Source organism: Rhyacophila brunnea, unplaced genomic scaffold, assembly GCF_057557595.1.
Source record: "Rhyacophila brunnea isolate RB1 unplaced genomic scaffold, BYU_Rbru_1.0 scaffold_24, whole genome shotgun sequence".
NCBI classification, from domain to species: Eukaryota; Metazoa; Arthropoda; class Insecta; order Trichoptera; family Rhyacophilidae; genus Rhyacophila; species Rhyacophila brunnea.
Genome location: NW_028232904.1, coordinates 29,163,230 through 29,190,353, shown reverse-complemented (window position 1 = coordinate 29,190,353; position 27,124 = coordinate 29,163,230). Strand labels below are relative to the sequence as shown.

The window sequence follows — 27,124 nt, the reverse complement described above, 5'->3', positions numbered from 1 at the left end:
TGAAGTTAAAAAATGTATTATAATATATAGTATTTTTTTTGTATATTAACAGTTTACCTATGATATAAAGAAAATAATATGAGGTACTTCCCTTGATGATATACCTACCTACTATCGAGTCAGCCTTGGAATGCTATGTAAAAAGAGCCCTACAAAATATAGATTTTTGGACAAAAGTCGAATTAAGATTTTTTATTTAAGAATATTATACGACTAGGTATATAGTTTATTTTAAACTTTATTAAATTTATAAATCTAAATAATTTAATATTAAATTCATGTAAAATGAATGTAGGCAACATTAGCAAATTGCATTCCGTCATTTTGACTAGTTGTCATTTTATCAAGTAGACGATGGGTAAGGTTAAGTCGGAAATCTTCCACAAATGAGATAATATCCCAAAATATTCCTACAATTAGGTACAATAAACTCCTTATCAACTTCGAAGGATATTATAAACTTATTAAAATGGACCCTCCGAACCCGCCAACTGATCCTGTAAGTGTGTCAAATGACCGACATTAGTAATTTATGTTTGATTTTCTAATAAAATATATTGTTTACTTTAATGTCAAATTTTGTCAAGAAATCAACTCTGTGCAGTTAACGTGCCCATATTTAAAAAAATCAACTAAAACAAGTTTGGAATGTGGCTTTTGCATGTTAATAACAAAAAATAAAGTATGTATTATATTGTTATTGTCGGTTTTTTCCATTTGTTATTTGTGCATTCTTTTAATTCCGCAGGCAGGGGCGGATACTCCGAAAAAGAGTCCGTTCGACGACCTGTCCAGAGACGAATTAATAAAAAAATGCAAAGGATTGCTGGTAATTGCGCAAAAATCGAAAAAGGCCAAAGCAGGTGAGCAAATTATTAGTTCTGATCACGGAGTATCATGCTGTTTTATTTTATTACAGTAAGTCCTCGACTTACGTGTTGATTCGTTCCGAAGATTTTCGTGTAAGTCGAAAAATCGCGTAAGTCGAATAAATCAATTTTTAAAATAATATTTATTTATTTATTTATTTAAGAATACAAAACATTGTGGACATAACAAAACTGAATTCAGAACTAAATTCAAGACGTACACAACATGAGATTTACATTATAAGTCAAACATTACCCTCACAGGAGAGAAGAGAATATAGAAAAAGAAATATATATAATAACAAAAAAAAAATAATCAAAACATACTTAAGTACAATTTAATTCAGAAAAATATAATTTTTGAGAACGAAAAACATACAATTTTATACAGAAAAATACAGTTTCAAAAACAAAATGCAAAGTACATCATTGAAAATGTCTATGTCTTTAGGGAGCGCATTTACTAGTCTTGCACCCCTCGCTAATGGTGCCTGATAGGCTTGACACGAGGAAACGGTTCCAATCCAGAATAAATCATGGCTGCGACCACGTAGGTAATTGACAGGCGCATGGAAATTCAAATTCATTAGGACACCAGGATTGGAAACCATCCCTCGCGATAACAGGCAAAAGTGTTTCAAGAGCAGAAGAGACCGACGAGATTCAAGAGAGTGAAAAGTAAGCATGCCTTGTAGAAAGGCAGTCGGAAAATAATCATCTGACGAATTATCGAAAGGAAAATAGTTAAATGTTTTAAAATAAAGACATATAACGCGTTAGTTTCAAAGGATAAGTGAAAATAAAATGGACCTACATACAGTCACACTCGGTTATTATGATCACGGATATAGCGAGATCTCGGATGTAACGAGGAAACATTCGTTGACATTTTAGTTAATGATTTTCTCCATACGTTTATTCACTTTTATAACGAGCTACTTATCGGTTATACCAAGCTAAAATGTGGTCAAAAATTTTCTTAAAACTGTTAATGTGTCGTTCATTTAAAAACATTTCGACCCTAATCAATAAAATCCGACCGGACAGGATGCCGCCGGAATCGGATTATTTTTATGACAGTAGTTAAGTGTCTAAGTACCTACCTAATTGGTGTTTTCGCCGACAATATTGTAAAAGTATACATGCATATGGTTGAAATTGCATGTAAAAAAATCCAAGGTTTGTGAAGCCATTAGGTACCTACTGATACACCCCTGTTCCAGGCGGGCTTCTCCCGGTGTAAAATAATCATTTAGTAGTCATAAGTCGAAACGTAACCCTGACCTCTAGAAATGGCTTTATAAAACATCTAATCTGATTCCTTGCTCAACTACGTAAGTATTTTTTTTATTCATAGGTAAAGGCCTTCGTCCGGTGTGTGAAAATCACATACTGGGCGGAGGTGTAATTAAGATAAATTTAATTTGATTTAAAAAGTATAAATGATGATAGATGAAAGAGATAATTTTAAGACTAAATATAAGTATTTAAATCTAATAAATTTTGCCGCACATTGCGCAACGTTAAAATCTCCGCGCGCCTGCGAGGTGGGCCTCGTGATTTGTCAAATCAAAAGGATCATGCGATCATTTGGCCAATCACGAGTCCTTTTTACTGGTCATCGTGGGTACGAGAAATTTGAAATGAATAAAAAAAGTCATTAAGCGTCCCTTTTCCAACATGTACGGACCTGCGAAACTTATTGTAAAAACAAAATATATAAACCTGTAAAGAAAATTTAAAATATAAGATAATACCAAGTTACGCACGAGACAGACGTGTTTTCATTTAATTTCTCCTCAATTTAAAATATCTTTTTTTGTGAATCCGGGGTTTGATGGACACCTGAGCTAGCCGCTGGAACCCTGGATATCTCACTACCAACGTTCATTACAATAAACAACTTCTTTTGTAGTTTATGAATGCCATGCTTGTTTCGCGGAAAAATTCTAATTGTGTATTTTTGTTTGAATTGCGACTTTCTGTGTTATGTGACCGCTCATTTAAAAATACCTATTATCTCATATAACAAGTAACGCTTATAACGAGCAAATTCAGTCGGTCCCATCTTCCTCGTAATGACCAAGTTCGACTGTATATAATCAATGTATGTCTACATAACTGTTTGTTTTCCTAAAATAAAATAAATGTCACTATTAATTTCATATCACACATTTTCAAGTATTTGATTGTATTTATATTCATGCAGACTTGAAAACTCTATGCTTGCCTTAAGATTTTTGAAATGAAATTGTATTGTGCGATTTAGGTGCGTGCTAGGGTTGCACTGAGATAAAACACCTTACATTAGCATTTAACTACTACTTGCAGCAGTAGTAGTAAAATAATAAATCATCTGTTTATTATCATCATTAGAATATTAAGATGAACAATCCCAAAAAATTTTAAATTTACCAATTCCCAAAATATTAATTTTTCTATGGCTACCAATTGCATCACACTAAAAACATTATGGAACCATCCCTCTTGGTATGGTCCAAACTCTTCTTTGTTTTCATGGAGAGCATCTTCTCTGCATAAGGAATGACGGAGTCAATTGGTTCAGAAAGCCGTGAAATATCCTGGGTGTCGCGTCTTTGATGATATTGTTAATTTTTATATTTGGTTGCCATTGCAGACACGTTGGCAGAAATCGAAACGCTGAAAGAAAAATGTGACCGATTAGAAACGCAGAAACATTCCGACAAGGATGGCTTGAAGACCATGCAGGAGTTCGTCGATACGCTAACGGAACAGAAACTAACGTTTGCTACCGAAATCGACACATTGAAAAAACAGGTCGGCTTACATAAGACTGCGCTAGAGCAAAAACAAAACGAACTCGAGAGGATTGTATCAGACAGCGAGACACAAATACAACAATTGAAAGGTTAGTAATGATTTTTTTTACATGTGTTTTTACATATTTTGATGGTAGAGTGAATCCGACCGATGTGTATTGATAATCTGTCACAATCAATTTGAACATCGATAAACAATGATCGCTCACTGTTGGCCTCGTACCATCAACCTTTCAGCTGACAATAGCGCGTGCTACCAATTACACCATTGAGGACATCGCAAATATGAACACTACTGTCATTGGAAAAAATAATTTTTATTTAAAAAAAAAATGCATTTGTCTAGCAAGTTGTTCACTTGCCGAGCTACATGCCCGGCCTGTTGCCATTTTATTAGTTTGGTGATGTATGTTACATCTTGTACTCTGATCTGTCCTGCCTCCTTGTCCATTGTTTTCTTTGGTTTGGTAGTTCCAACATATGCATCTGAAACATGCACCATTGATGTTAAAGAAATCTAAAATTTACAATTGTTGCATTGTTGTTGCATGTTGGGCATAAGACGACCACAAAAGAATACAAGTAATCACACTTAATAGTTTGTATTTTGCTTCTATAGGTTCCTTAAGTTCTGCCGAGGCCAAACTATCCACCCTGGACACGGAGAACACTTCCCTCACTCGTCTTAACGGCCGGATGGAAAAGGAAAATGAAGATTTGATCAAGCAGCTCGATGAATTGGAGAAGCAGATCAGTGTCCTGAACCAACTGGGATTAGAGCAGAGGAATCAGCTGTTGGAGTTAGAGAAGAATTCAGGTATGTCTACAAGAAATCCTGTCATAATTATTGCTTCTTCACAAGTTACCTGTTAGTAATTGATTTTATGGATTTACGATATCTTGGATATGCATTGTGGAGTGCTAAAGCATAGCAAATCTTGACTCAATTGTGACGACTTAACCCTGTAAAGCTGGACGTTTGGTGGTAAATGTAATTAAACCAAATGTGTACCTATAGTATGAGAGAACCCTTATCTATTATGATAAGATTTGAAAAACTATAGTGAACAACAGACTTACCCATCACATTGTCGTTTATTTTTTTAGGCCTGGCGTAAGCCAGGTACCATCTTTGCATGGTTTAGTAGCCATGAACGTTGCATGTGCTCGAGTGGTTGCCTCTTTCAAAATAATGCATCCAATGATGAGGCTTCTACCTATTATGGATTTTTCTTAGTGTTGTCATTTGCCATGCCTCTTTTAGAACTTATAATGTATCCTTCTATACATCTTCTCTCAACGATTTATCGTGATAGCTTTTCCACAATTCTTTATTTTACAATTTTATCAGGACACTTTTCATCCATAGTTTCCTTCATAATAATGTTTTTTCAATTGTATTTTACATCAACACATGAATAGCGAGAATAGACATTCGGCCACGTGTATTCGATAACCATTTGTGGATGCGACAGGTCACAATAACTCGCAGGTCCCAGGTGTTAAAACTATGAACTGACAATCCCCTCCAGTACAGCTAATCGCACTTCTATTTTCAAATGAGGAACGTCCCCAAATTTATCATTTTATTTTATGCTCCCGTGATTTACGGATCTATGAATGTACGTAATTTGAAGCTTTTTATAATAAAATTTTATCTAAAACGATGAGGAGTGATGTTAAAATTATTATTAGTAAACTTTCAGTTTATTGTGAAAAAGAAAAGGAGTCGCATCTCAAAAGAGAGCCTTCTTGAAGAAAAAGAGAAACTTCCTGTTATCGCCGATTTCTTGTCGTCCAACTATAGTCTAGGCAAGGTGAAGTTATAAGTGGCAGACGGGGTAAATGTGGAAAACAGTGTTACCTGTTAGATTTTGTTAGCCCCACCCCCTCTCGCCGCTTAAAAATGAAAAATAAATTATTATGGATTTATTCTTTCGAAATTTACATTTTTCTGTGTTACTGCCTTGTCTTGTTGAACTATTTTAATATTGTAATTTAAGTGGTTATTCTCAATTATTTTTAGGCACAAATTCTACACAGCAAAGTGCTTCGCAATCCCTAATGGACGTGGAGAAACTGTCTCGAGAAATCGAGAAGTATAAAACTACATTAGAAACGATCGTTGAAGAGAAAGAAAGTATTTCTGTTGATTTCGAAACGTTCAAGAGAAATCTTCAAACGAGTAGCGAGGGATCGACCGACAAACAGAACGAAATCGAAGAAATGAAAGGCCAGCTCGAGTCGACGTCCAATGCCCTCAAAGAAGCGGAGAAGAATTTAAATGACAGAGAATTAAAACTGTCTGAAACCAGTAAACAATACGAGATGGAAAAATTGAAAAAGGAAAAAGTCAACGCTAAATTAAAGATATATAAAGAAAAGCTTATCAAGTGCTCTTCAAGTATAACGCAATTGAAGAATTCCAAGTTCATCCTGTTGAAAACGGTCAGTGAGTATTCGGAGAGCGTGCCGAAATGGCAGAGAGACATAATGAACGCTTCCAAGTTGCTCAGTGAACAGCTGCTCTGTCTCGAAGCGGAGAATAAGACGTTGAAGGAGAGGGCGTCACAGATCCAGGATTGCGGCGAAGGCGAGAGGGAGAGGAAAGCGGCCGAGGATAAGAGCCTGGAGATCAACATGCTGAAAAATGAGAAGGATTTGATCAACTCGCAGCTGATGAGCGCCAACGAACGCTATGATAAAACGGACAAAGAAAAAGAATACTACAGGTGAATATATATTGGTCATTTCTTATTCTCCGGAACTCGGCAAAATCAAAGTGATCTTTAATCTATCGACTGCTATCTGGAACGATTCCGTAGAGCTGTACTCGTACGACCAATCACAGAATTTTCAATCTCTAAGTTCTGAACTGTTACAAACTGTTGAAAGTTACTGAACCCTGAGAACCCGTAATTATTTTTAAGCTGAAAACATTTAAAAATGTCACGAGATCCGGAATTTTCATTGTTTTATAATATCGTATTATTTTTTTTCTATGGAAACATTCAAAATACATCAATCTTATTACTGGTATAGATTGGTGGCGAAGGGAGGAGGCAGGCTGTGGACATCCGACATGCACAAACTAGGTCAATTGAACGAAGAATACAAATTGTAGATGGTATTGGTTAGTTTTTAAAATTCAATTAAATCCTGTCTAAAGCAAACCATAATGGATTTTAGATGCAAAATATTCTTCTGTCTATAAAATAACATAATATGCCATTAACGCATATTTAATTTTATAGATAAAACAATGTTTTTTATCTATTATGATTTGAATTTGGCAGGGCTTCATGGATTTTGAAAATAACTAACTAGCACCATCGTATATAATATGTATTCTTAATTCAACGAAAACAAATAAGTACACTGATAGAGTGTGTGCACTATTTATGTCAAATCTTCACATTCGCCACTGGTATATAGATGTGCTTTTATCTAGGTGGGTTATTATATCTGTTTCAGACACGAGTTAAAGCACGCAAAAGCCGAGAAAGACGTTTTGGTTAACAATATCATGTCATTGGAAAGCGAGAAACTTATTCTGATCAATGAGAAAAAATCTGCCAGAGACACTATTCAGAAGATGGAGGGAGAGAAGAATAATTTAGAAGAGGCGATTTGCGGTTTCAATGAAGCGATAGCCAAATATGTAACGGAGATCAAGAATCTTAAGGAAACTGTCAGCGTTTTGGAGGAGGAAAAAGAGAATTTAGTTAAAGAATTGCAAGCTATTTCCGCAGATAGATCTATGGGGGAACAGGTGCTCATCAAGTCGCTCGGTGAAGAGATCGGTTGCCTTAAGTCTTCATTGGTTTCCGTCGAAGAAGAGAATAAATTACTCGCCGAAGCAAATGACAATTTGAAGAAAGACGTTGAGAATTTGACAGAGTCTCTCGATCAGCCCAATCCTCAGATGTATTCGCTGATGGAACACAACAATGTACTGCAAACAGATATATCAAAAATGCAAACTAAGATGTCAGCGTACAAAACCGAGAACAGTACCCTACGATCCGATATAGAAGAATGCCGGCAGAGACTGGCGGAGGTTAAAGGCATCCAGCAGGAGTGCGAGGAAGTGAAAGCCAAGTTAGCCATGTACAAAACGGAGAATGCCGAATTGTTAACGGAGATGAAGGAAATTAATCACGTGTTGAAAGAGCGGGGCGAGACTATTTCGAAGCAGGATAAGAAGGTGTCGGAGGCGATGTGGAAAGTTCAATCGCTCGAAGAGGAACTGAAGAAGATCAAGGAAGAAAAAGAATCAATGGTGCAGGAGATTAAGACTATGACGGACAGGCTCAATGAGAAAGAGAGTCGGCTCAAGTTGGTGGCTTCGCAAAGCTCCGGCGAGAGCGAATGGAAGATTGAGAGGGAAAATTTGGAGGCTCTGCTTAAGGAGAGAGACGGAATCATTGTTTCTCTCAACGAAGATGTCGACAAATACAAACAGAATCAAGGAAACTATTCGTATGGTATGTGTTTAATTTTTCAATGTTGATTTTATCTCTTCGTATTGTCTCTGACCGATCAAGTGACTTCCGTTGTATCTGGAGGCGTATGCTGCATTCTTAAAAAACTCATTCGTGAGTAGTAGGATACACAATTATTAAGACACTAGGGCAGTTAAGTACAGATATATTTAAATTTGTAGGGATGTTCTTACTATCTCACATTCAACCACAAGTGTGGATAAGAAATTTCGGTCAACATTAATTAGCTCACTCTATTTGCCGAATTTTTCCCGATGTTGCTCAACAATGTTTGTTTATAACCATACTATAGTGCGCAACCTTTTGACGTCACTGGGCCGCCCTGAGTGAAAAGAAGTTCTCTTGGGTTGCACATACATATACATACCTTTTATTAGCTCTTCCAGCCAAATTTTTTAGTTCCGTCTAGAATCCAAGTCTAGCTACGCTTGTTGATCTTTTCTTGATTGTAGTTTTATGTTTTTGATAGTGCACAACGGCGGCGAGGGGTGGAGGTAGGCTGTTCTAATATATGTAATAATGGTAATTGAAGATTCAACATAAATAGTGCACACTAAACTTTGTCAGTCATACGTATTTGTTTTCATTAAACCAAGATGATTACAGATTGCAGAAAGCGTTGTTAGTTTTTAGCAGAATATCTCGGTCCTTTCCCGTTTAAGAATGTTAACATTTCATCGCTATAGGGTTGGTTTGTCGAATATCCGTATTTGTCGAAATCGACCTTATAATGCAGAATGTTTTTTTGTGTCTAAATGGACCAGAACCATCCTTTTCTTTAAATTACTTTGTAATGGTAATGAATACATTATTCGTATGCTGTAAAAGTAACAATTTAAATATCTCCATGTATTTAAATATAGGATTATGAAATATGTTTTTCGTCTCCTGAACATTTGGTCTATTCGACAAACCAATCCTACAGCGACGATTTATCACCTGTGACACCTTGCGGTTTAACACCCATACCTCCGTGCCATAGAAAATGCTTGCAAGGACATAACAGTGAATCATATACACTCTCAAGACCAGGTTGATGTCTCAATTGCTAAGGACATGTCTCATTTTGAGAAAGGCACTCGTCGCTATCGACAAATAACCACAGTTCATTCTTAAATCTGTAAACTCTATATAACCTGTGTTTTAATATGCTTCCAGATGCTCCGAGTGAAAATATGTCAATGTCCACCGTATCCCGTATGGAAGAATCCTCCAGGTTGAAGGATGTGGATGAATCATTTGAAGAAAGGTAAAGACAGTTTATATTCTGTACATCACTTTTTAATTAAAATTACTATCAAAATTATTATTAAAATTAAAACGCGGGTAACGATGTACTGGTGAGAACGGTGTGATTAAGAGATTAATTATATTAATGAATTGAGAGACTTGATTCGAGTGGAATGACATTGACTACCTATGCGAGTGAAGGTCTCGTGACGGACTCAATGAGTTGAGTGAGGATTCCTGCATTGTCCTACCAATTTATACAAATGCAGTACATATTATATTATAAGAGATATTGTAGCAATTACCAATTATGACAGACCCTACTGATCTAAATGAATATTATCGCTTTATTGTTTTGTTTTGACAACAAAACATACATATTAAAGTGTGTCACTCATTTAATGCTGAGTGGTATGATTGCTACAGACCTAATTTGACAAAGGCATACCCAGAATCCACTGTAAGCATATTATGGTTACTGAATTTCTTTTGAAAATTACCAAGACTGACTGCCGTACCCAGTAAAAAATTATCAAGTGCTTGAGTAAATACATAAAACATTATTTTTAAGTTAGTGTCCTGTATTCAGATTAGATAAACGCAACACTGATTGTAGTTTTATTACAAAAATATATTAAAATATGATAGTAAACATTTTTAATTGCCCCCTTTTTACTGCATTATTATACTATGTATGCTTATATCTCTTTTTCAATGTTTTGTTCTCATTTACTGTAAAAATATTATTATATGTAATCTGTTCTGCCATAAAATTTACATTGTAATTATCTAGGCTTATGGTATATGCCATATCCGCTATGTATGTTGTGATAAATACTTTTTATGAAAATATATATTTTTTACTGTTTTAAGCGTGGGTAACTGATAAATCCTGCGTAAGAAACAAAGTAAGATACGATATACAGGCTAGTCCAGGGGTCGGCAAACTTTTGGCCAAAGGAGCCAAATATGAGTGGCACAACGGTATTTTTAAAAATCGAGAGCCATACGTATATTTTTATAAATATGATTTATTTAAATGAAATAATTACATTTTATAAGTGTTTATTTATTAAGCGAAGAAGATTTCCCGAACAAAACTAACGTAAATGTATGCTTTTATTGTTGAAATTATAAATATATTTTTTACAGAATATGAATTACATACAATTTCCACGCATTCCTTAAAACTAATGTTTCGAAACTAAACCTTCCTTGCATTTCTTTGGAGAGTTGCTGTATTTTTGGTATGTAATTTGTAGTTTTTAATTTCAGGCGCGACTCCAAATTCTCATCGGTTATTTGGCTTCTCTAAATGCTCTTTATATTGTTCATGTTTGAAAATGATTGCTCACACACAATATGAGTTAGGAAAGCTATACCATCGATTAAAAATTTTAGTATATACCTTATGTCGATATTTTAGAGCGCTCCACTTGTGTTGTGAAATTAAATTGCATTTTTCTCTCTCCAAATCCTCAATTTTGGTGGCAAGACTTACAAATTTGGAGCTCCATAACTGTTTGCTTGTTAAATCCACCAATAAAATTGTATTTTAAAAGTGCTCGTGTCCAAAACAACAACAATCACACTTTTTTGCATCAACCATCACGGAGTAAAAATTAGTCTCGCGATAATGTCATTATAAATAATACAATAAGTGTACAAATCCATGATAAAAAATAAAAATTGGGAATTTGGCAAAGAGCCACACGCCAATACCCAAAGAGCCGCATGTGGCTCACGAGCTGTGGTTTGCTGACCCCTGGGCTAGTCCATCGTCAGTAAGTTAGATATTCATGACAGATTCAGTTCGCTCTTGCTGGTTTACCTTTATTGACGATTGTAAGAAGCAATATTTGAATGGGAAAGAATGGACCTTCAGATAATAATATATTAAACTGTCATAAAATGAAGAGTTACAGCTGTTCATGGCGGGGGATATGCTCTGTACATGGACAATTACAAACTACATTGAATAATTTACTGAATATAATTGATTATAATGTGTTTTGATAAAAAATTGAAGATGCAATGCATGTATTATTAATTTCAAAAAGTTATGACAGCAGACATCTGATGTACTAAAGATGGCTTTATTCTGAATTTTAACACGACGACGTTTACAACAATACTCTTTTGTGTAGTCATTATTAATTTCTAAGATGAGAAAAGATAAGGTATCATAATGATATATACGCTTTCCTTACAAAGACTACAGATTATCTAGACTAAGCTCGCAAAGATACCACAAATTCTTCATTTTTGACCTTCACACAGCAGAAGCCCTTAATGTATGCCATATAAATGAGAATTAACTATATTCTGTGTCAGTGTGCAATTACCATTGGTGGTGGTGAGTTTGTAAGGCGAAAGGTGGAGGTAGGCTGTTTAGTTCCGACATAAATAGTGCACATTAAACTTTGTCAGACATATTTATTTGTTTTCATTGAACCAAGAATACATATTGCAGACGGTGCTGGTTAGTTTTTAAGATTCGATCAAACCCTGCCTAAACCAAACCATAATAGTTTAGGTATGCTATGGGTGATCTGTCAAAAATAGTACACACTTTTTCAATCATTGTTTCGTTTCGTTTAATTTTAAAAACTTACCAACCACTATCTCCAATTTGTATTCTTAGTTCAATGGAAACAAATCACGTATGACCGACAGAGTGTAGTGTTTATGTCGGATCTTAACAGCCTACCTCCACCCTTTAACCCTCCACCCTTTGCCACTGGTGCATAGTGCCTGAAGATGCTGAAAGGAGAAACCTGGTCACAAAAACCGACTCAAATGGAGTAGTACAAAACTTAGATCAATTAGAATATACATTCAAATTACTGAAATGACTAAAATTAATTGGGAAACACTGCTCTACATGACAGCTGTCAAATCAATATATAAATTTAACAGATTTAAAACAGTAATGAATTCAAAACAATATGCATAACCTCATATATTTGTTTCAGATATGCCAAACTGCGAATGCTAGCATTGAAACTGAAAAAGAAAGTAGGTCAATTGACGATCCAATTAAAGGCTGCAGAAGACGAGAATTCGAAAATACTTCAAGAGAAAACCGACATGGCCGTCAAATTGGACACGGCTGGCAGTGCAGTCAAGAATGTACTCTCAATTCAAACGGAATACGACAAAATGGCCGACAAACTCGATCAGAAAGAGGCTGAATTTAAAAGCAGTGACAAAGCGTGCAAAGAACTTCAAAACGAGGTGAACAAATTGACCGCAGATCTCGAGGAAGTCAATGGTAAGGTGGCTAAAGGTCAGAAAGACTTGGAATTTTCGAAGAAGGAAAAGGAGGCCGTCGAGATGGTGGTGAAGGAGCTTCAGAAGCAGTTGAATTCGTCGCAGAAAGGAGCATCCTCTTCTAAGAATAGTGATGTCGAGATCACCAAGTTAAAAGGTATAAAAAGGGAAATCTACCTTCATTTTTAAGTTTGGAAGTCAATTTTTATTCGTTATTGTCAACTAAATCTATCTTTAATAATAATGAAATTGAAGTGTCTGTAGTTTTGAAATATTTGCCTTCTGACTATATCCATGATACCTAAGCATATAATAGTTTTTTTTTTTTTTTTTTTAAATTGGTTGTCTGTCAGTTTCATTATAACTCAAAAATTACTGGACCAACATTGATGAAACTTATAGACTACATTGTCCATACCGATTAAGCATGGTTCATCTCGATATCTGAAATGGTTCCAAAGATAAGTTAAAACTTCTCGAAAATAACACACAATGTAAAGTGGTCGGAAAGCAGTGGTGTAGCGAAGAGGTGAGGTGCAGGCACATTATAATATTGTTTAATTTTCAGCCGAATTAGCCGCCAAAGAATCCCAACTGGCGCTGGAAGTGAGCAGTCACCAGACCAGCAAGGATGCCCTGGAGAAGGCGCGGAGGGACGTCAAGAAGAAGAGTGTCCTCAGCAAAGAGATGGAGGACTACGAGAGGTCCATGGAGGACCTCACCAACAAAATGGAGGACAATAAAAAGAAGATTGTGCAGGTTCGTTAATGTTAAACAAAGAAGAATTATGACCATAATACTTCATAATATTATATAGGGTTTTTCATTCGTTCATTAAATCCAAAGTCTCCCAGATGTATGGCTTGGAATGGCTATAGAATCGTTTGTTTGTCGGATCGATTCCTTCCAATTGAGGTTAAAAGAAATCCCAGATCACCGAACGGCAGTAGCGAAGGGTGGAGGTAGGTTGTTAAGATCCGCCATAAATAGTGAAAATTAAATGTCAGTCAAACGTACATATTTGTTTTTATTGAACTAAGACTTCAATTTACAGATGTTGATTAATTTTAAAAATCAATTAAACCCAACCTCAACCAAACCGTTTTTTGTATCACACAAAGTATAGCAAAACTATTATCGTTCAGTTTAGGCACTGTTTAATTGATTTCTAAAAACTTATCAACACCATCTGTAAATTGTAGGCTTAATTCAATATACGTATGACTAATAAAGTTTAATGTGCACTATTTATGGCGGATCTTAACAGCCTACCTCCACCCTTCGCTGCTGCTATATACTTAGAAAAATATTTTTGGTCAACTTTAGGTGTCCTAATGTCGTACTGCCACTGGAACCTATCACTCGCAATATTAATAATTCTTCTTTCATGTTATAGATGGAGTCTACCATTGATACCCAAGACGCTACTATTAACTCGCTAAAAACCCAAATAAAAATGTTAGAAGAGCAATTACAAACGGAAGAAAGAATTTCAAAGGAGTCCCGTGACCTATTAAACCACGCCACGGATTCGTTGAAGGAAAACGAGGTTGTGCTAATGTCGAAGACTGAAGTCATTGCGAGCCTCGAAAGGGCGCTAGAAGAGGCTAAACTAGTCAGCGAAGACTTGAACCTTCAGCTGGCGTCGGCGTTGACCGATAAGGAGAAGTCTACCATCTCCATCGGGCAGGAGAGGTCAGAGATGATCGCCAAGGTTAAGAAGGCGGAAAATCGCTACGGTGACATCGAAGAGAGGCTACGTATTAAGACTGTCGAGCTGGATAGTATCAAAGCAGAGTTTAATGGATATAAGGTAAATAGTATGTTGAATATTGTCTAATGATTAATAACTTCTTGAATAATTCATAAGAGTTGAAGACCTAAAGCTAAAGAAGTTGAAGATAACCATCTCCATGATGTCTAAATATATGGAAGTGAACAGCGAGTAAAAGTAAATTACTATGTTCGATGGTTGTTGGCCATTTTTCCAACCCAGTAGATCCGTGCACTGGATCAAATACACATTGAAAAACGTCATGAATTTTTTCAACCAGCGGTGGGGACCAACGGCGTTGTGTTTATAGAAAGACAGCAGCTCTACACACTGGGCCAACGTGGGTGCATAATAGTATAATGTAGCTATAATTGCTGTGAAAGGACAAACTGTTTAAATTAAAATTTATTAATAAACCATTTCTTTTATTCAACGAATATTTCACAAGGTTTGAGAATGTAACATTCTATATATTGAATTAAAAATTTGTAGTAATTGTCAGTTATTTAGGCACTAAACAATTTGATTGAACACAGCTATCACCCTCCCAATTAGTATTACCAATGGCAGGTTAGTTCTGCACCTTAGTAGGACAAACAACTGATGCTTCCGATTTCTAAGATAGTTAGTTATCAGGGATATAATATAGATTTGCAGTTTCCATTTTACGCTGCGAATAAGTCTAAATTTTAGATTACAATATGTACGCAAACCCTAATTGAAAGTCAGCTGGATAGAAACACAGATAGTACCCATACAGCCTCAGGTATAGGAGCCTCATATGTAGATAGGCAGCCAAACACACCGAACCATTATTATTTAGAATATTTAGATGAACCACCATAAAAAAAATTGTATGTCATAATATGTATAATAATAACGAAACGTCAAGCCCGGCCAATTTACTTTCACAATTTGAATTGAATTCAATGGTATCTGTTGCAGCCAATGAGTTTTGAAATTTTCCCCTGCACATTGACGTTACCTTAGCGATATGAATGAATGGCTGTAGATCACTCTATACTAATCAGTCAACATCTCATTGGCTACATACCACCTATTACTAATATGCCGTCTGATAAACAGCTCCAATTGCCCTATTCCAATTACAAAAGTTATGTATGCGTCACGTCAAACCTATGCGAATTTACATAAAAGCCTATCAGTTGACACAATTAACGGATGATAACATTTTACAAAGTTTTCACTACAAACCTCGTCTAATAATTCTTCATATATTATGGAGTAAATACTATGATTTTTTTTGGACGTTTCATTTAGTCAGTGAGTTGAGTGCATGGAGGGGCCACAGGTTGTGAAATCACTGTTCTTTGTTAATTGTTGTGATTGATAGCATCGTTTAATGCAAACTATGAACAGGTAGGAGTCGGTTTTGACCGAGTGCAGTAATGAGATATTGATTCATTTGTATATCTATCTTCTTTCAGGTGAGGGCACAGTCTGTCCTGCGCCAGAACCAGACTAAGGATCTCAGCTTGGAAGAAAACCTGAAGGAAGAGATGGCAGCTCTTCAAGCAGAGGTTGAATCGCTCAAAGGGGAATTGGAAACTACTGTGTAAGTAATAATAGTCATAACTTTGGTCTGCAGGTAAAAGGATATGAAGAAAACCATCTCTAGCAGACGTAGTGTAAATATTACTGAACCCTATGACTAAGGATTGTCACTTAGATGATTTGGCCGTCTGACAGCCTTCTCCATGGCTTGGTTCTATCCTTCTCGGCATTCAGTGGCACGCAGGGCGTTGTCAATGTGAAACCTGTGATTTAATTGATTTAGTCTGTTCATTTGGACAGAGCTTTTCCTCGCCCTCTCCATTCTTCGATCTGGAATTGCCATCTTTGCGGCGGGCTATATAACCAAAAAATTGAAGAGCCCTGCAAAGGAAAACCGAAGAGAGTTTGTCTCGAATCTAAGAAAATAGGGAAAAGCTAAGCTAGTTTGAGATTCACTTTATATACGAGGGTGGGTCAATAAGTCCTTAGAAAAGCCGACAGGTGGCGCGACTAGTACTGTAAGCGGTTTGTTTTCATGCAGCGGCACTACCGATTCAGTATGCTGCGAAGTTTCAATCAGATTGGTCGGGTTGTTGTGTGTTTCTCGTACATTTAAAAAAAAAATTTGCTTGTGGAAAATGGAAAAATGGAAAATGTAGAAAATTGAGTTTAGAGCTGTTATTAAACATTTTAATATAAAAGGGTTAACAGCAAAGGAAATAAAAAATGAGTTGGATTTAGTTCACGGCACATCTGCTCCTTCACTTGCAACTATTTATAACTGGTTAAATGAATTTAAACGTGGTCGTACATCAACAAAGGATGAACCACGCTCAGGACGTCCTGTAGAGGTGACTACACCAGAAATGATCAATAAAATCCACGATATGGTGTTAAGTGACCGAAGATTAAAGTTGAGTGAGATAATTGAGGTTACAGGGATCTCAAAAGGTAGCGTCATTTCTATTTTACATGACAAATTGGGCATGAAAAAAATTTCTGCAAGATGGGTGCCGCGTTTGCTCACAGTCGACAATAAACGCAATAGGGTGGTGGCCTCTAAAGCCCTGTTGTCGCTCATGCAACGCAATCCGGATGAATTTTTTCGTCGCTTTGTGACTGTAGATGAAACATGGATACACCACTATACTCCCGAGACGAAAGAACAGTCAAAGCAGTGGATTGCGAAAGGCGAACCATGTCCAAAGAAGGCGAAAACCGTAAAATCAGCTGGTAAGGTTATGGCTACTGTATTTTGGGATGCACGTGGAATTATTTTCGTTGACTATTTGGAAAAAGGAAAAACAATAACAGGGGATTATTATGCATCTTTATTGGACCAGCTAAAAAACAAAATTGAAGAAAAACGGCCTCATTTAAACAGGAAAAAAATCCTCTTTCATTAGGACAATGCCCGTGTTCACACATGTTTACGATCAATGGCTAAAATTGAAGAATTGAAGTTCGAATTGGTCGACCACCCACCGTATTCGCCAGATTTAGCCCCCAGTGACTTTTTCCTTTTCCCAAACTTAAAAAAATGGCTAAGTGGACAACGTTTTTTTTCAAATGAAGAAGTCATCGATCGGACAAATGCTTATTTTGAGGACCTTCCGAAAACTTATTTTTCTGACGGTTTAAAAAAAATTGAGAAACGTCTAACCAAGTGTATTGAGCTCCAAGGAGATTATGTTGAGAAATAAAAAAAAAATACAAAAATAAAAACTGTTTTAATGCTTTTTTCTAAGGAATTATTGACCCACCCTCGTATTATAACCAGTGTCTCTGTACGTCTTTGTTAGGTGCCGTGGCTTGCTACTGCAAAACAGTACTGTCAGGATGCAAACGCCAAACAGGTGTCGTACCGCCTTGAATTTCAGACATTACGCATCGAGTTGAATGATGCTTCAGCCCAGTGTTTCCCAAAGTGTGGTACGCGTACCCCCTGGGGTAAGGGAAGAGTTTGGTGGACATCAATACAACATCCATGCTAGAAGGTTTATCGCATGCGGAAGAAGAGCAATTATTGTTGGAATTAGCTTCAGACGGATTCTTGAAAAGTAAATATAAGGAGTGTACTTTAACATGTGCATCCAGTTTTATCAGAGAAAGTCCTGAAATACATCTTGCCTTTTCCAACTTCATATCTATGTGAAGTTGATTTTTCAGCATTTGTAGACATTAAGTAAAAAAAAGGAACATGCTTTTGGATGTGGAACCGCATCTCAAATTAATATTAACAACCAGGGAACCAAATTATGATCACATTGACAATTTCACAACATCAACAATTTCATCCTTCTCATTGATTATAATGAATGTTATTTATAATATAACTTTTATTTATGTTATTTATATTTTATTATGAATGAATTTTATTTTTCGTTCATTATTATTTTCTTTATGTAGGTACTAAAAAGGAAAAAAGAAATATATTTTGATTGTTATTAAAGTATATTATCGTCACCTTACTATTGACACCTCGTAAGTTTGTTTGAGGAGAATGTTGAGGGTAAGGAAAAAACGTGATACAAACAATGTTTTAAACACCGAATACGAAACCATACGAAAGGGAATGGTTAAAGTTTGGCCATTCCCTTTCGTATGCCGAGCTCCCTTTACAAAGAACCATTTCCCGTACAGCTGTTTAAAGCTGTCAACACTCAATGTTTTTTCCATCGTTAATCAAGGGAAATCTGGATTGGGACAGGGATTATTGTACAAGACAGTGGCTACTCCAGGCCACACAGATTCATTATGGGAGTGACAGCTATGCCTAGACAGCTATCGGGCAATGTTGAATTATGGAGAGAAACGAAGCAAGAATATAACTTTGCCTGACTGGTTGTTACCCTGAACCATTTAGTGACAGTATTATCAATTATGATACAGCATTCGTTATTCTCATGCAGAAATTTAATTGTGGCGACGATAAGAGATCCCGTTTGCTCTCAGTGTTATCCTACAAAAGGAAGAACTTCAGATAATCGACAAAACAGCAGGACAATGGACTGAAGAAGGCATTGAAAGAGTTGGATTTGGTCCGCATGCAATCATCAGTGCTCCACAACCTTCGAACTGACTTAGTCTAGGTAGGATTTAATATATGTACAAGAAAAGAAGGTTTATTTTTATTATTGTTTAATTTAATAGTTTTGTACTGGTTGTAGGTTATGTTATGTAGCGGTTAGTTGGTATCAATAATAGTGTGTTTCTTTCGATACTCAGGTCAGAGTTAGAGACTGCGCAGACTGACAGATCGAGGTTAGGTGGACGGTGTAACGAGTTGCAGAACACGGTGACGTCTCTGCAGAATGAGCGGGACTTGATGGCGGAGAAATACGAGGCTGCTTTGAAGAAGGAAGCTCAAGAACAGAAGAATATTAAACTGCAGGTGTGCAAACCAATTTTTTTCCGATTCATGTTTCTGAGATATTTCAAAATTACATGTTTTTAATAAAAATAATGCTACATTCTTGAACCTTGTGTATGTTAAGAAAAAAAAATATTTTATCCAAATTCTTCATTCTTCAGATGTCCACCCTGACGCAGTGCTACAAGAAACAAATAGCTGATTTAGAAGAGAGGACATCGGAGGAGTCGTCAAAGCTACGCAAAGAACTGGACTTTTCAAGGGCCAGCCTTGCCAGATCGCACTCCAAAGATGCACTGCTCACTTCAGACAGGAAGACGCCGCTAAAGTTTGTCGCTATAACCACTGTACAGGACGCGCCACAGCTGGAGAGACTACCCGATGTGACCGATTCTGTTGGAGAGATCAATGTGTCCTTGCTGGAGAGGGAAGAAGGAGAGGTAAGTTATGACTGGTTTTATGTTTGAGTTTAAGCCAGCTCTCACATCAAAACTAGTCTCGCCTACAACATGTCGAATACGTCGATGTGACGTCATCGTAATTGTTCGAATGCAATGATGCAATGAATCGCAATATTTGTTTGAAAAAAAAATCTGCTGTTGCAATCGACAAGTTGCATGCTTCTCGGGCTCCGAGTCGAAGAGTTGAAGTCACATACGCCAAACACCTACGAATTGGTCATTTGGACTGTCGCTAGGTAGATGTGCGCGGTCTTCACAAGCAACACTGGATCGCTGTTCTCGGAAGGTTTGATTTATGGCTGTGCAGCACACGAGGCGTGTTTAAATATTGTGAGAGTCGACTAAGGGCTTTATGCTTAGTCATAATTATTCAAATAAGTAGGCTTATGCACTATGTAGCAGATTTTCACGTAAGGCATAACGAGTGACTCCTCTAGTGGCAAAATTGATACACAAGTGTATATAGACATAGTATTAAATGTCGATTACTCAATTCGGACAAGTCAAAATTGTATCGAGGTCCTGATTATCTGCATAAACACCAACCAGCGAAAGACTGTTGGAATTAATTATTTGCATGTTTTTAATATACGTACGTACTGAATGCAGAGAGTAGGTTGCCATTTCAATAATAAATAAAAACAATGCTAGGGATACTGTATCCGCAGAGCGTGCATTTATTCAAATAAACCACTGATATAGCAATGATTTGTTTACTTAAAGTTTATATTAAATATTAATTTATAGCTATTCAATGTATATTGTCCAGTTTTCATACATTTATCATTGCATTACCTACTTGATAACAAGTTATGATATTAAATTTATGATGTGAATTTTTCCTGAATCATCATCATCATCATCAGCCTGAATCTATCCACTGCTGGATGAAGGCCTCTTCAAGTTGCTTCCACTTCTCTCGGTCCTGTGCATTGCGTTGCCACGTATTTCCGCAGAACTTATCATTTCATCGATCCAGCGGCCTCTAGGTCTACCTTGTGGACGTTTTGTACTTCTTGGATACCACTGGATGACTAGATTTGTCCAACGATTGTCTCTTCTTCGAGCTATGTGTCCAGCCCATGTGTGAAACATGGACCCTAAGTAAAAGAGAGATCCAAAAACTCAGAGTAGCACAACGTGGTATGGAGAGGTGCATGCTGGGCATAACGCGAAAGGACAAAAAGAGGAATGAGTGGATAAGGAAGCAGACAAGGGTTTGCGATGTAATAGAGTTTATTAAAAGCCTTTTCCTGAATACATACAACTGAAGTAAATCGATAGCTTAAAGGCGAGAGCACTCACCCATAAAGCAAAAGATGTAAGTTCCAATCCCACTCGGTCTAACATGTAGGTATGTTTTTGAGGTTTTTAAAAATTATGTTTTTTCCAAAATATATATAATGTCCTCTTATGATGCTATGAGTTAATGGTTTGATTCCCGCGTCTGGAAATTTGCATGTTATTTTTCAATATATGTTTGGACCAAGAGCATGAATCTAATGGATTGAGTAAATTGCTGACATCCATTTTTTGTAAAAATTATCTGCAATAACCAGCATTCCTAAATCCTAATGGTTAAGGAGAAGCAGGCAACCGATCTCGAGTAAGAATCTCGGGATAAATTCAAACACGTATCCAGAATACGTCATACGTCGAATACTGACAACTGCTCTCGGTTTATGCATTGACGCTCATTTAATATTGGTGTATTACACACACTATTGCACATGCATAATGCGCGTTTCATTTTTATAGGACACTCACATATTCAAAACCCTGCATCAAAATGTAGTGTATTGTATATTGCCTATCAGAATTCTATTTATTATCTGTTCTGTGGCAATAACGATACATGATATATCACGATAAAAAAAACTTGCAGAAAGACGCATTATTTCTATTTAGGTTCTTCATTTTCAACCTATTAGGTCACCATTAATCCTTAAATTTAATGTCCTTAAAGTGCTTTAATCCTACTCTGAACAATATGTGTCTATTTCCAGGGTTCTGAAAGCACTCCATCACCTTCACCGACGAGTCTCACCCGAGCAGGCGGCGCAGGCAGTTCGAGAAGCGCTCGCGGAAGACGAGAGCCCGTTCCTCTGGCGCAACTCCTCGAGGGCGGAGTCCAGGATGACCCGCCTGCCTCTTACCAGGATGGAGATGTTGAAGATCGACTTGCCGCAGCACTTAGGCAGATCGACACTCAGGACAGACGGTAAAAAGAATAATGATACATAGTTTGGTGGCATAGCTTGGAAAATCCAAAGAAATGGTGCACTTTTGTATAATATTCTAAGTGCTCAGCCGTAGTGGCTTGGCGGGCGCTGCGGCGTCTTGCGAAACTCAAACGTATAACTGTGTGTGAAATGTTCGTAGACAGTGTCTTTTTTGGGGCATAATACACACCAGTGGCGAAGGGTGGAGGTAGGCTGTTAAGATTCGTCATAAACAGTGCACATTAAACTTTTTCAGACATTCATATTTGTTTTCATTGAAATAAGACTACAATTTACAGATAGTATTGGTTAGTTTTTAAAATTTAATTAAACCCTGAGAAACCAAGTCATAATAGATAATAGTCAAAAAATACATGTCTATCTATAAAATATTTAAAATTATGCAATTAAATCATACATAACTCTGAATATTTTAAAAATAGAATAATATTTTTTATTTATTATAGTTTGGTTTAGGCAGGGCTTAATGAATTAAAAGAATTAACCAACAATATGTGTAATATGTATTTTTAATCCAACGAAAACAAATAACTATGAATGAAAAAATGTGCACAATTTTGTTGTATTGGCCAAATTAGACCAAAACTATTATGGTTTCGTTTAGGTAGGGTTTAATAGATTTTTAAAAACTAACTAACACCATCTGTAAATTCTAGTCTTAGTTCAATAAAAACAAATACATATGACTAAAAAAGTTTAGTGTGCACTATTTATAGCGAATCTTAATAGCCTACCTCCACCCTTCGCCACTGATACACACAGTTATACGTTTGAGTTTCGCCAGACGCCGCCGCGCCAAACCACTACGGCCGAGCACTAAAGGTCATTTTTCATATATTGAACCGCTTCAAAATTAACCCAGTTCATCTATTCTATACACAATGGCGAGTGGTCAACCACTGGACAAATGCCGTCATACAGTGGTACCGAAGGGGCACTAAACGCCCACAGGGATGCCCTAAAACTCGTTGGATAGACGAACTCATAAAGTGGAGGGAGTTAGGGGAGGCCTTTGTCCAGCAGTGGATCGACCCCGGCTGATGATGATGATAATGATGACTATAGTAGATGAAGTGATAATGATGATTATCATTTATACAATATTATATTATGTTATAGTTAGGGTTTCATACTTTTTAAAACTGCGTTATCAAAGGATATAAGTGAGTGATATTTATTAAAAAAGCATTGAAGCGTTAAATGTATAGGAGACTAAAATTGCTGTAGATGGTGTGAATAAAATAATGTAATTTTTTTCATTTATAGGTTGGCACACATGACTGAACTGGTCGCCGAAGCTGAAAGAGAGGTTGCTAGGAGATCGCAACTGGGTGAAGCCCTCAAAGAGGAAGTGAGACGATGCCAGAGGGCGCTGGACAGAGGGATGCATCATCACAACCAGGAGTATCTCAAGAATGTGATTGTCAAGGTAATTTTTACTTTTTTTAAGTTGTATTATGAATCCTGTTGGAATCATTTAATAAAGGATCTTAATGATTTTTTTTTAATATATTCCTTTTGGTAACATTGATTTAAAAACAAAGCCTGCTTGTATCTCCGCACATACTACGGTTGAATTAAATATATTTTTTGTAAACGTCACCGGTAAATATGGATTTGACCGACTACATTCATTTAAAAACTGCGAGCATGTGTTGCTGAAATGTATTGTTTTTGTGTTCAATATAAAGTTAGTGGTAATTATTTTTAGTTATTTTAGTACAATATATGGTTAACTAGAGTCTGTATTCTGCGTACACCCACGGTGGCCGCGCGGCTTAAGCGTTGGACTATAACGCCGTGAGTCTCAGGTACGAATCCTGGGGCTGGCAAGTACACATATTGTTTTTCAATTTGTGTGTGTCAGGGTATGGACCTAATAGGTTGAGCAAGTGGCTGACATCCATTTCTCTTAAAAACAAAAATCTGTTAGTACAAACCTCTACTCTGTGGAGGCCCATTTATGATCCTATTAGGATCGGACATGGTCGAAAGAAAGTATTCTATAAACTGACGTACATGTCACACGGAAAGCATTGTGCCATCGCGTTCAACTGTTGCAAGTTTTCAATGGGAGGGAACGAGATGGATGCTGAAGCGGGGGGGAGGGGAACCGGCACGCCAGTTTATAGAAGACAGACTCTATGTTGTGTTTAAATTTGGTAGCTGTACTGAGAAGCAATACAATGGTAAAACGTTTCATAGTAATGTTGATAATAATAAAATCAAAGTTCTACTGTGCGTTACACGCAAGAAACACGGCTTTATTTTGCTGAAAAAAAGATGCTCTCTATATATCATTACTGTGAGCTTAAAAATAACAATGAATATTAATTGCCTTATGTATAGGTAAATAAATGCCAAATATTTTACTACAGTCTTTATATCTTATTTTTTTAATTAATAGTTTTTGACATTGGGAGCGGGAGACGAGAGAAGTCGACTAGTACCAGTTCTGCACACAATTCTCACCCTAAGTCCTGAAGAAACACAGCAGCTCAATGCAGTAGCCAAAGGTAGGATTTTTTGTAAATCATCATTATTATAAATTAATATGAAAATGAACGTAGAAAGACTACTTTATTGTATGAAACTGTTATCGACTTGAAATATCCCTTTCCAGTATCTTCCTCTCAATGATGTCGAGTATCCTCATCTAATATGCCCAGCCAGTGGCGAAGGATGGAGGTAGACTGTGGTATTACATAAAAAATATTCTATCTATTATGGTTTGGTTAGGCAGGGTTTAATTGAATTTTAAAAACTAACCAATACCATCTTCAATTTGTATTCTTAGTTCAATGAAAACAAATAAGTATAACTGACAAAGTTTAGTGTGCACTATTTATGTCAAATCTCCACAGCCTATTTCCACCCTTCGCCACTGGCCCCAGAACACTGGTTCATTGATCAATATGGCTGGATTGATATAGAGGAGTATTTATGTAGATGTGTTTGTATAAACTGAACTAATATTTATTGCCAGTGTGATATAGCATGGAAAGATCTTCATCCAGCAGCGGATCAACCCCAACTGACATTGATAATCTATAATTATATATCTGTGGGTGAAAGGAAGTATAGTAGAAGATGATAAGTCTTAAAAATCAAAAAATGAGTTAAAGATGGCAAATGGATTAGTCAAATCAACACCTCTGAATCACTAAATTCCATACAGAAACATTGAAATTCCCATAAAAAATGGTCTAAAAATTAATCTTGTTTTGGCTTTTCTAAAAATTAGCGATTTAAGACTAAAGACCGGTTCAGATTAGTCGAGTGGGCGAATGATTTAGTTACCACTAAATGATTTAGTAACTGAAAAGTGTCTGAATACAGTACATTAGTAAGTGACATGTCAAAATGAACAGAGCACAACGTAACAAAGCAAAAATAAATATTTTTTTTTTATTCAACGAATAATTCACAAGATTTAAGATTGTACGAGTATGTTTAAAAAATAAATAAGTTAATAACTTCATTTATAATGGCTACATTAGAAGGATTGAAGGAAGAAATTCTACAATTATTGAATTTAAAGAAAACGTATTCAGACTTGTCTTGTGGCTTGTTTGGTATTTAGTGAGAGGTGTTGGGGGCTGCTACTCGACCGAAAAAATTGAACAAAATGGATTGACTCGAAAATAATTTTACTAAATTATGTAGTCGACTAAATTTGTCTGTTCATACATGTTTAGTTACTAAATTACTCGACTAATCCGAACCGGCCTTTAACGCCTTCTTCCTTTCGCACACAGATATATGACCATTTTGTACAGAATCATTCTTGAATGTTATTTTTCTTTTTAGGTATGGATCCGAATGCAAACCGCGGCTGGGGAAGCTACTTGCCATGGCCGGGAAATCGCTAAATCGAATTACTCTTCTTCAAATATAGCTTTATTACAAATGTATTGTTACATTTCGGTGATTTATATTATTGCGTGATGCACACGAGTGATGTTTTTATGTAATATTAACAAAGATCACCAACTGCCATTGAATGGGCCGGGGGAGCCCTTAATTATATTGTAAAGATTATGCCAATGTTATTGTTCTATACCGCGCTTGATTTCAAAATCTGCTAAAACAATCTAAATCGTCGGCTTAATGTACGAGGTCTTTCCAAAAAGTATTCGACCCCTTGCTAGAAAAATATAGTTAGCCACGTGGGGGTCTAAAACCCTAAACTCCTAAATAGTTTCCTTACGTCTTCTAGCAGTTGGTAGCAAATCAAATTACACTCTTTTCAGTGATATTTTTAGCTTGGTGAAACAGCCAAAAATCACAATTAGATACGTCGGGGGGAGGGTAGGTAATTTAATCGGATGAACCACGTAACTGATAAATGAGCTGGTGTTTGTCATTATACAAATTGATGGAGAACCTCCTGGTAGTACTCTTTGATATCGTCACCCCAATACTCCAACTAGATAACTTGATTTTCACTGTTTTTGAGATAGTTATTAAATATGATTCTACATTTCCTTCTCTACAAAATGATAAAACTAGGTAAGTCAGAAGTTAATGGGAACTGTATTAATTTTGTGTTTGAAAATATTAGATAATTTTAAATCCATAAATGCATTAAATAAATAAAATAATATATCTACAATATTTTTAAATACAATTGAACATTATTTCATTGTTCCCGATTAGACAAGCACAATTTTCCATTTTTATTTTAAATAATAATTATAGCCTGGATTTATGTTAATCAAGTAAATTATATTTTTCGAACAATGACCAAATCAGAGTTATCCAGTTGTACTATTGAGGTGACGATATTTTGGCATTGTGGTATGTGTTCATAATGCATCACCTCACAGTAGTGGAAGAAAACGGTCAACATCACCGTAGCATTGCAGTGGACCTGCGTGATTTTATTTGGCTTGGGAAAACCACACCTCGATTTCCGAGTTGTACCCATAAGTTTCTGAATCTACTTTAAATATTTTTCAGTAAAATGGTTCTTTCCAATATTCGATAGGGTGTAATTTTAGTAGCAATTGAAATCCAAAACGATTGTTTTAGATGATTTTGAAATAAAGTCTGTTCTTCGAAGAAACGATTTCTTTGG

General features: G+C 36.3%; 1 protein-coding gene across 1 annotated transcript; it reads left to right on the top strand.

Annotated features, from left to right (window-relative positions):
• Nucleotides 1–330: 330 nt before the first annotated feature.
• Nucleotides 331–26,650, top strand: LOC147069297 (uncharacterized). The gene is made up of 17 exons (XM_085950922.1): nt 331–499; nt 749–863; nt 3,508–3,759; nt 4,290–4,487; nt 5,697–6,402; nt 7,145–8,157; nt 9,334–9,424; nt 12,381–12,835; nt 13,247–13,437; nt 14,075–14,491; nt 15,901–16,028; nt 19,196–19,361; nt 19,502–19,780; nt 21,808–22,022; nt 23,311–23,473; nt 24,452–24,560; nt 25,855–26,650. The coding sequence occupies exons 1-17, from the start codon at nt 470–472 to the stop codon at nt 25,914–25,916; spliced, it is 4,590 nt and encodes a 1,529-aa protein (XP_085807048.1). The 5' UTR covers nt 331–469; the 3' UTR covers nt 25,917–26,650.
• The last annotated feature ends 474 nt before the right edge of the window (nt 26,651–27,124 follow it).

What these genes read in the sequence shown, in the direction of transcription:
- LOC147069297 (XM_085950922.1), top strand. Translation starts at nt 470, where the DNA reads ATGGACCCTCCGAACCCGCCAACTGATCCT. An exon ending in TCAAGGAAACTATTCGTATG is followed by an intron (nt 8,158 to 9,333) that starts GTATGTGTTTAA and finishes ATATGCTTCCAG; the next exon opens with ATGCTCCGAGTGAAAATATG. An exon ending in ATAAAAAGAAGATTGTGCAG is followed by an intron (nt 13,438 to 14,074) that starts GTTCGTTAATGT and finishes TTCATGTTATAG; the next exon opens with ATGGAGTCTACCATTGATAC.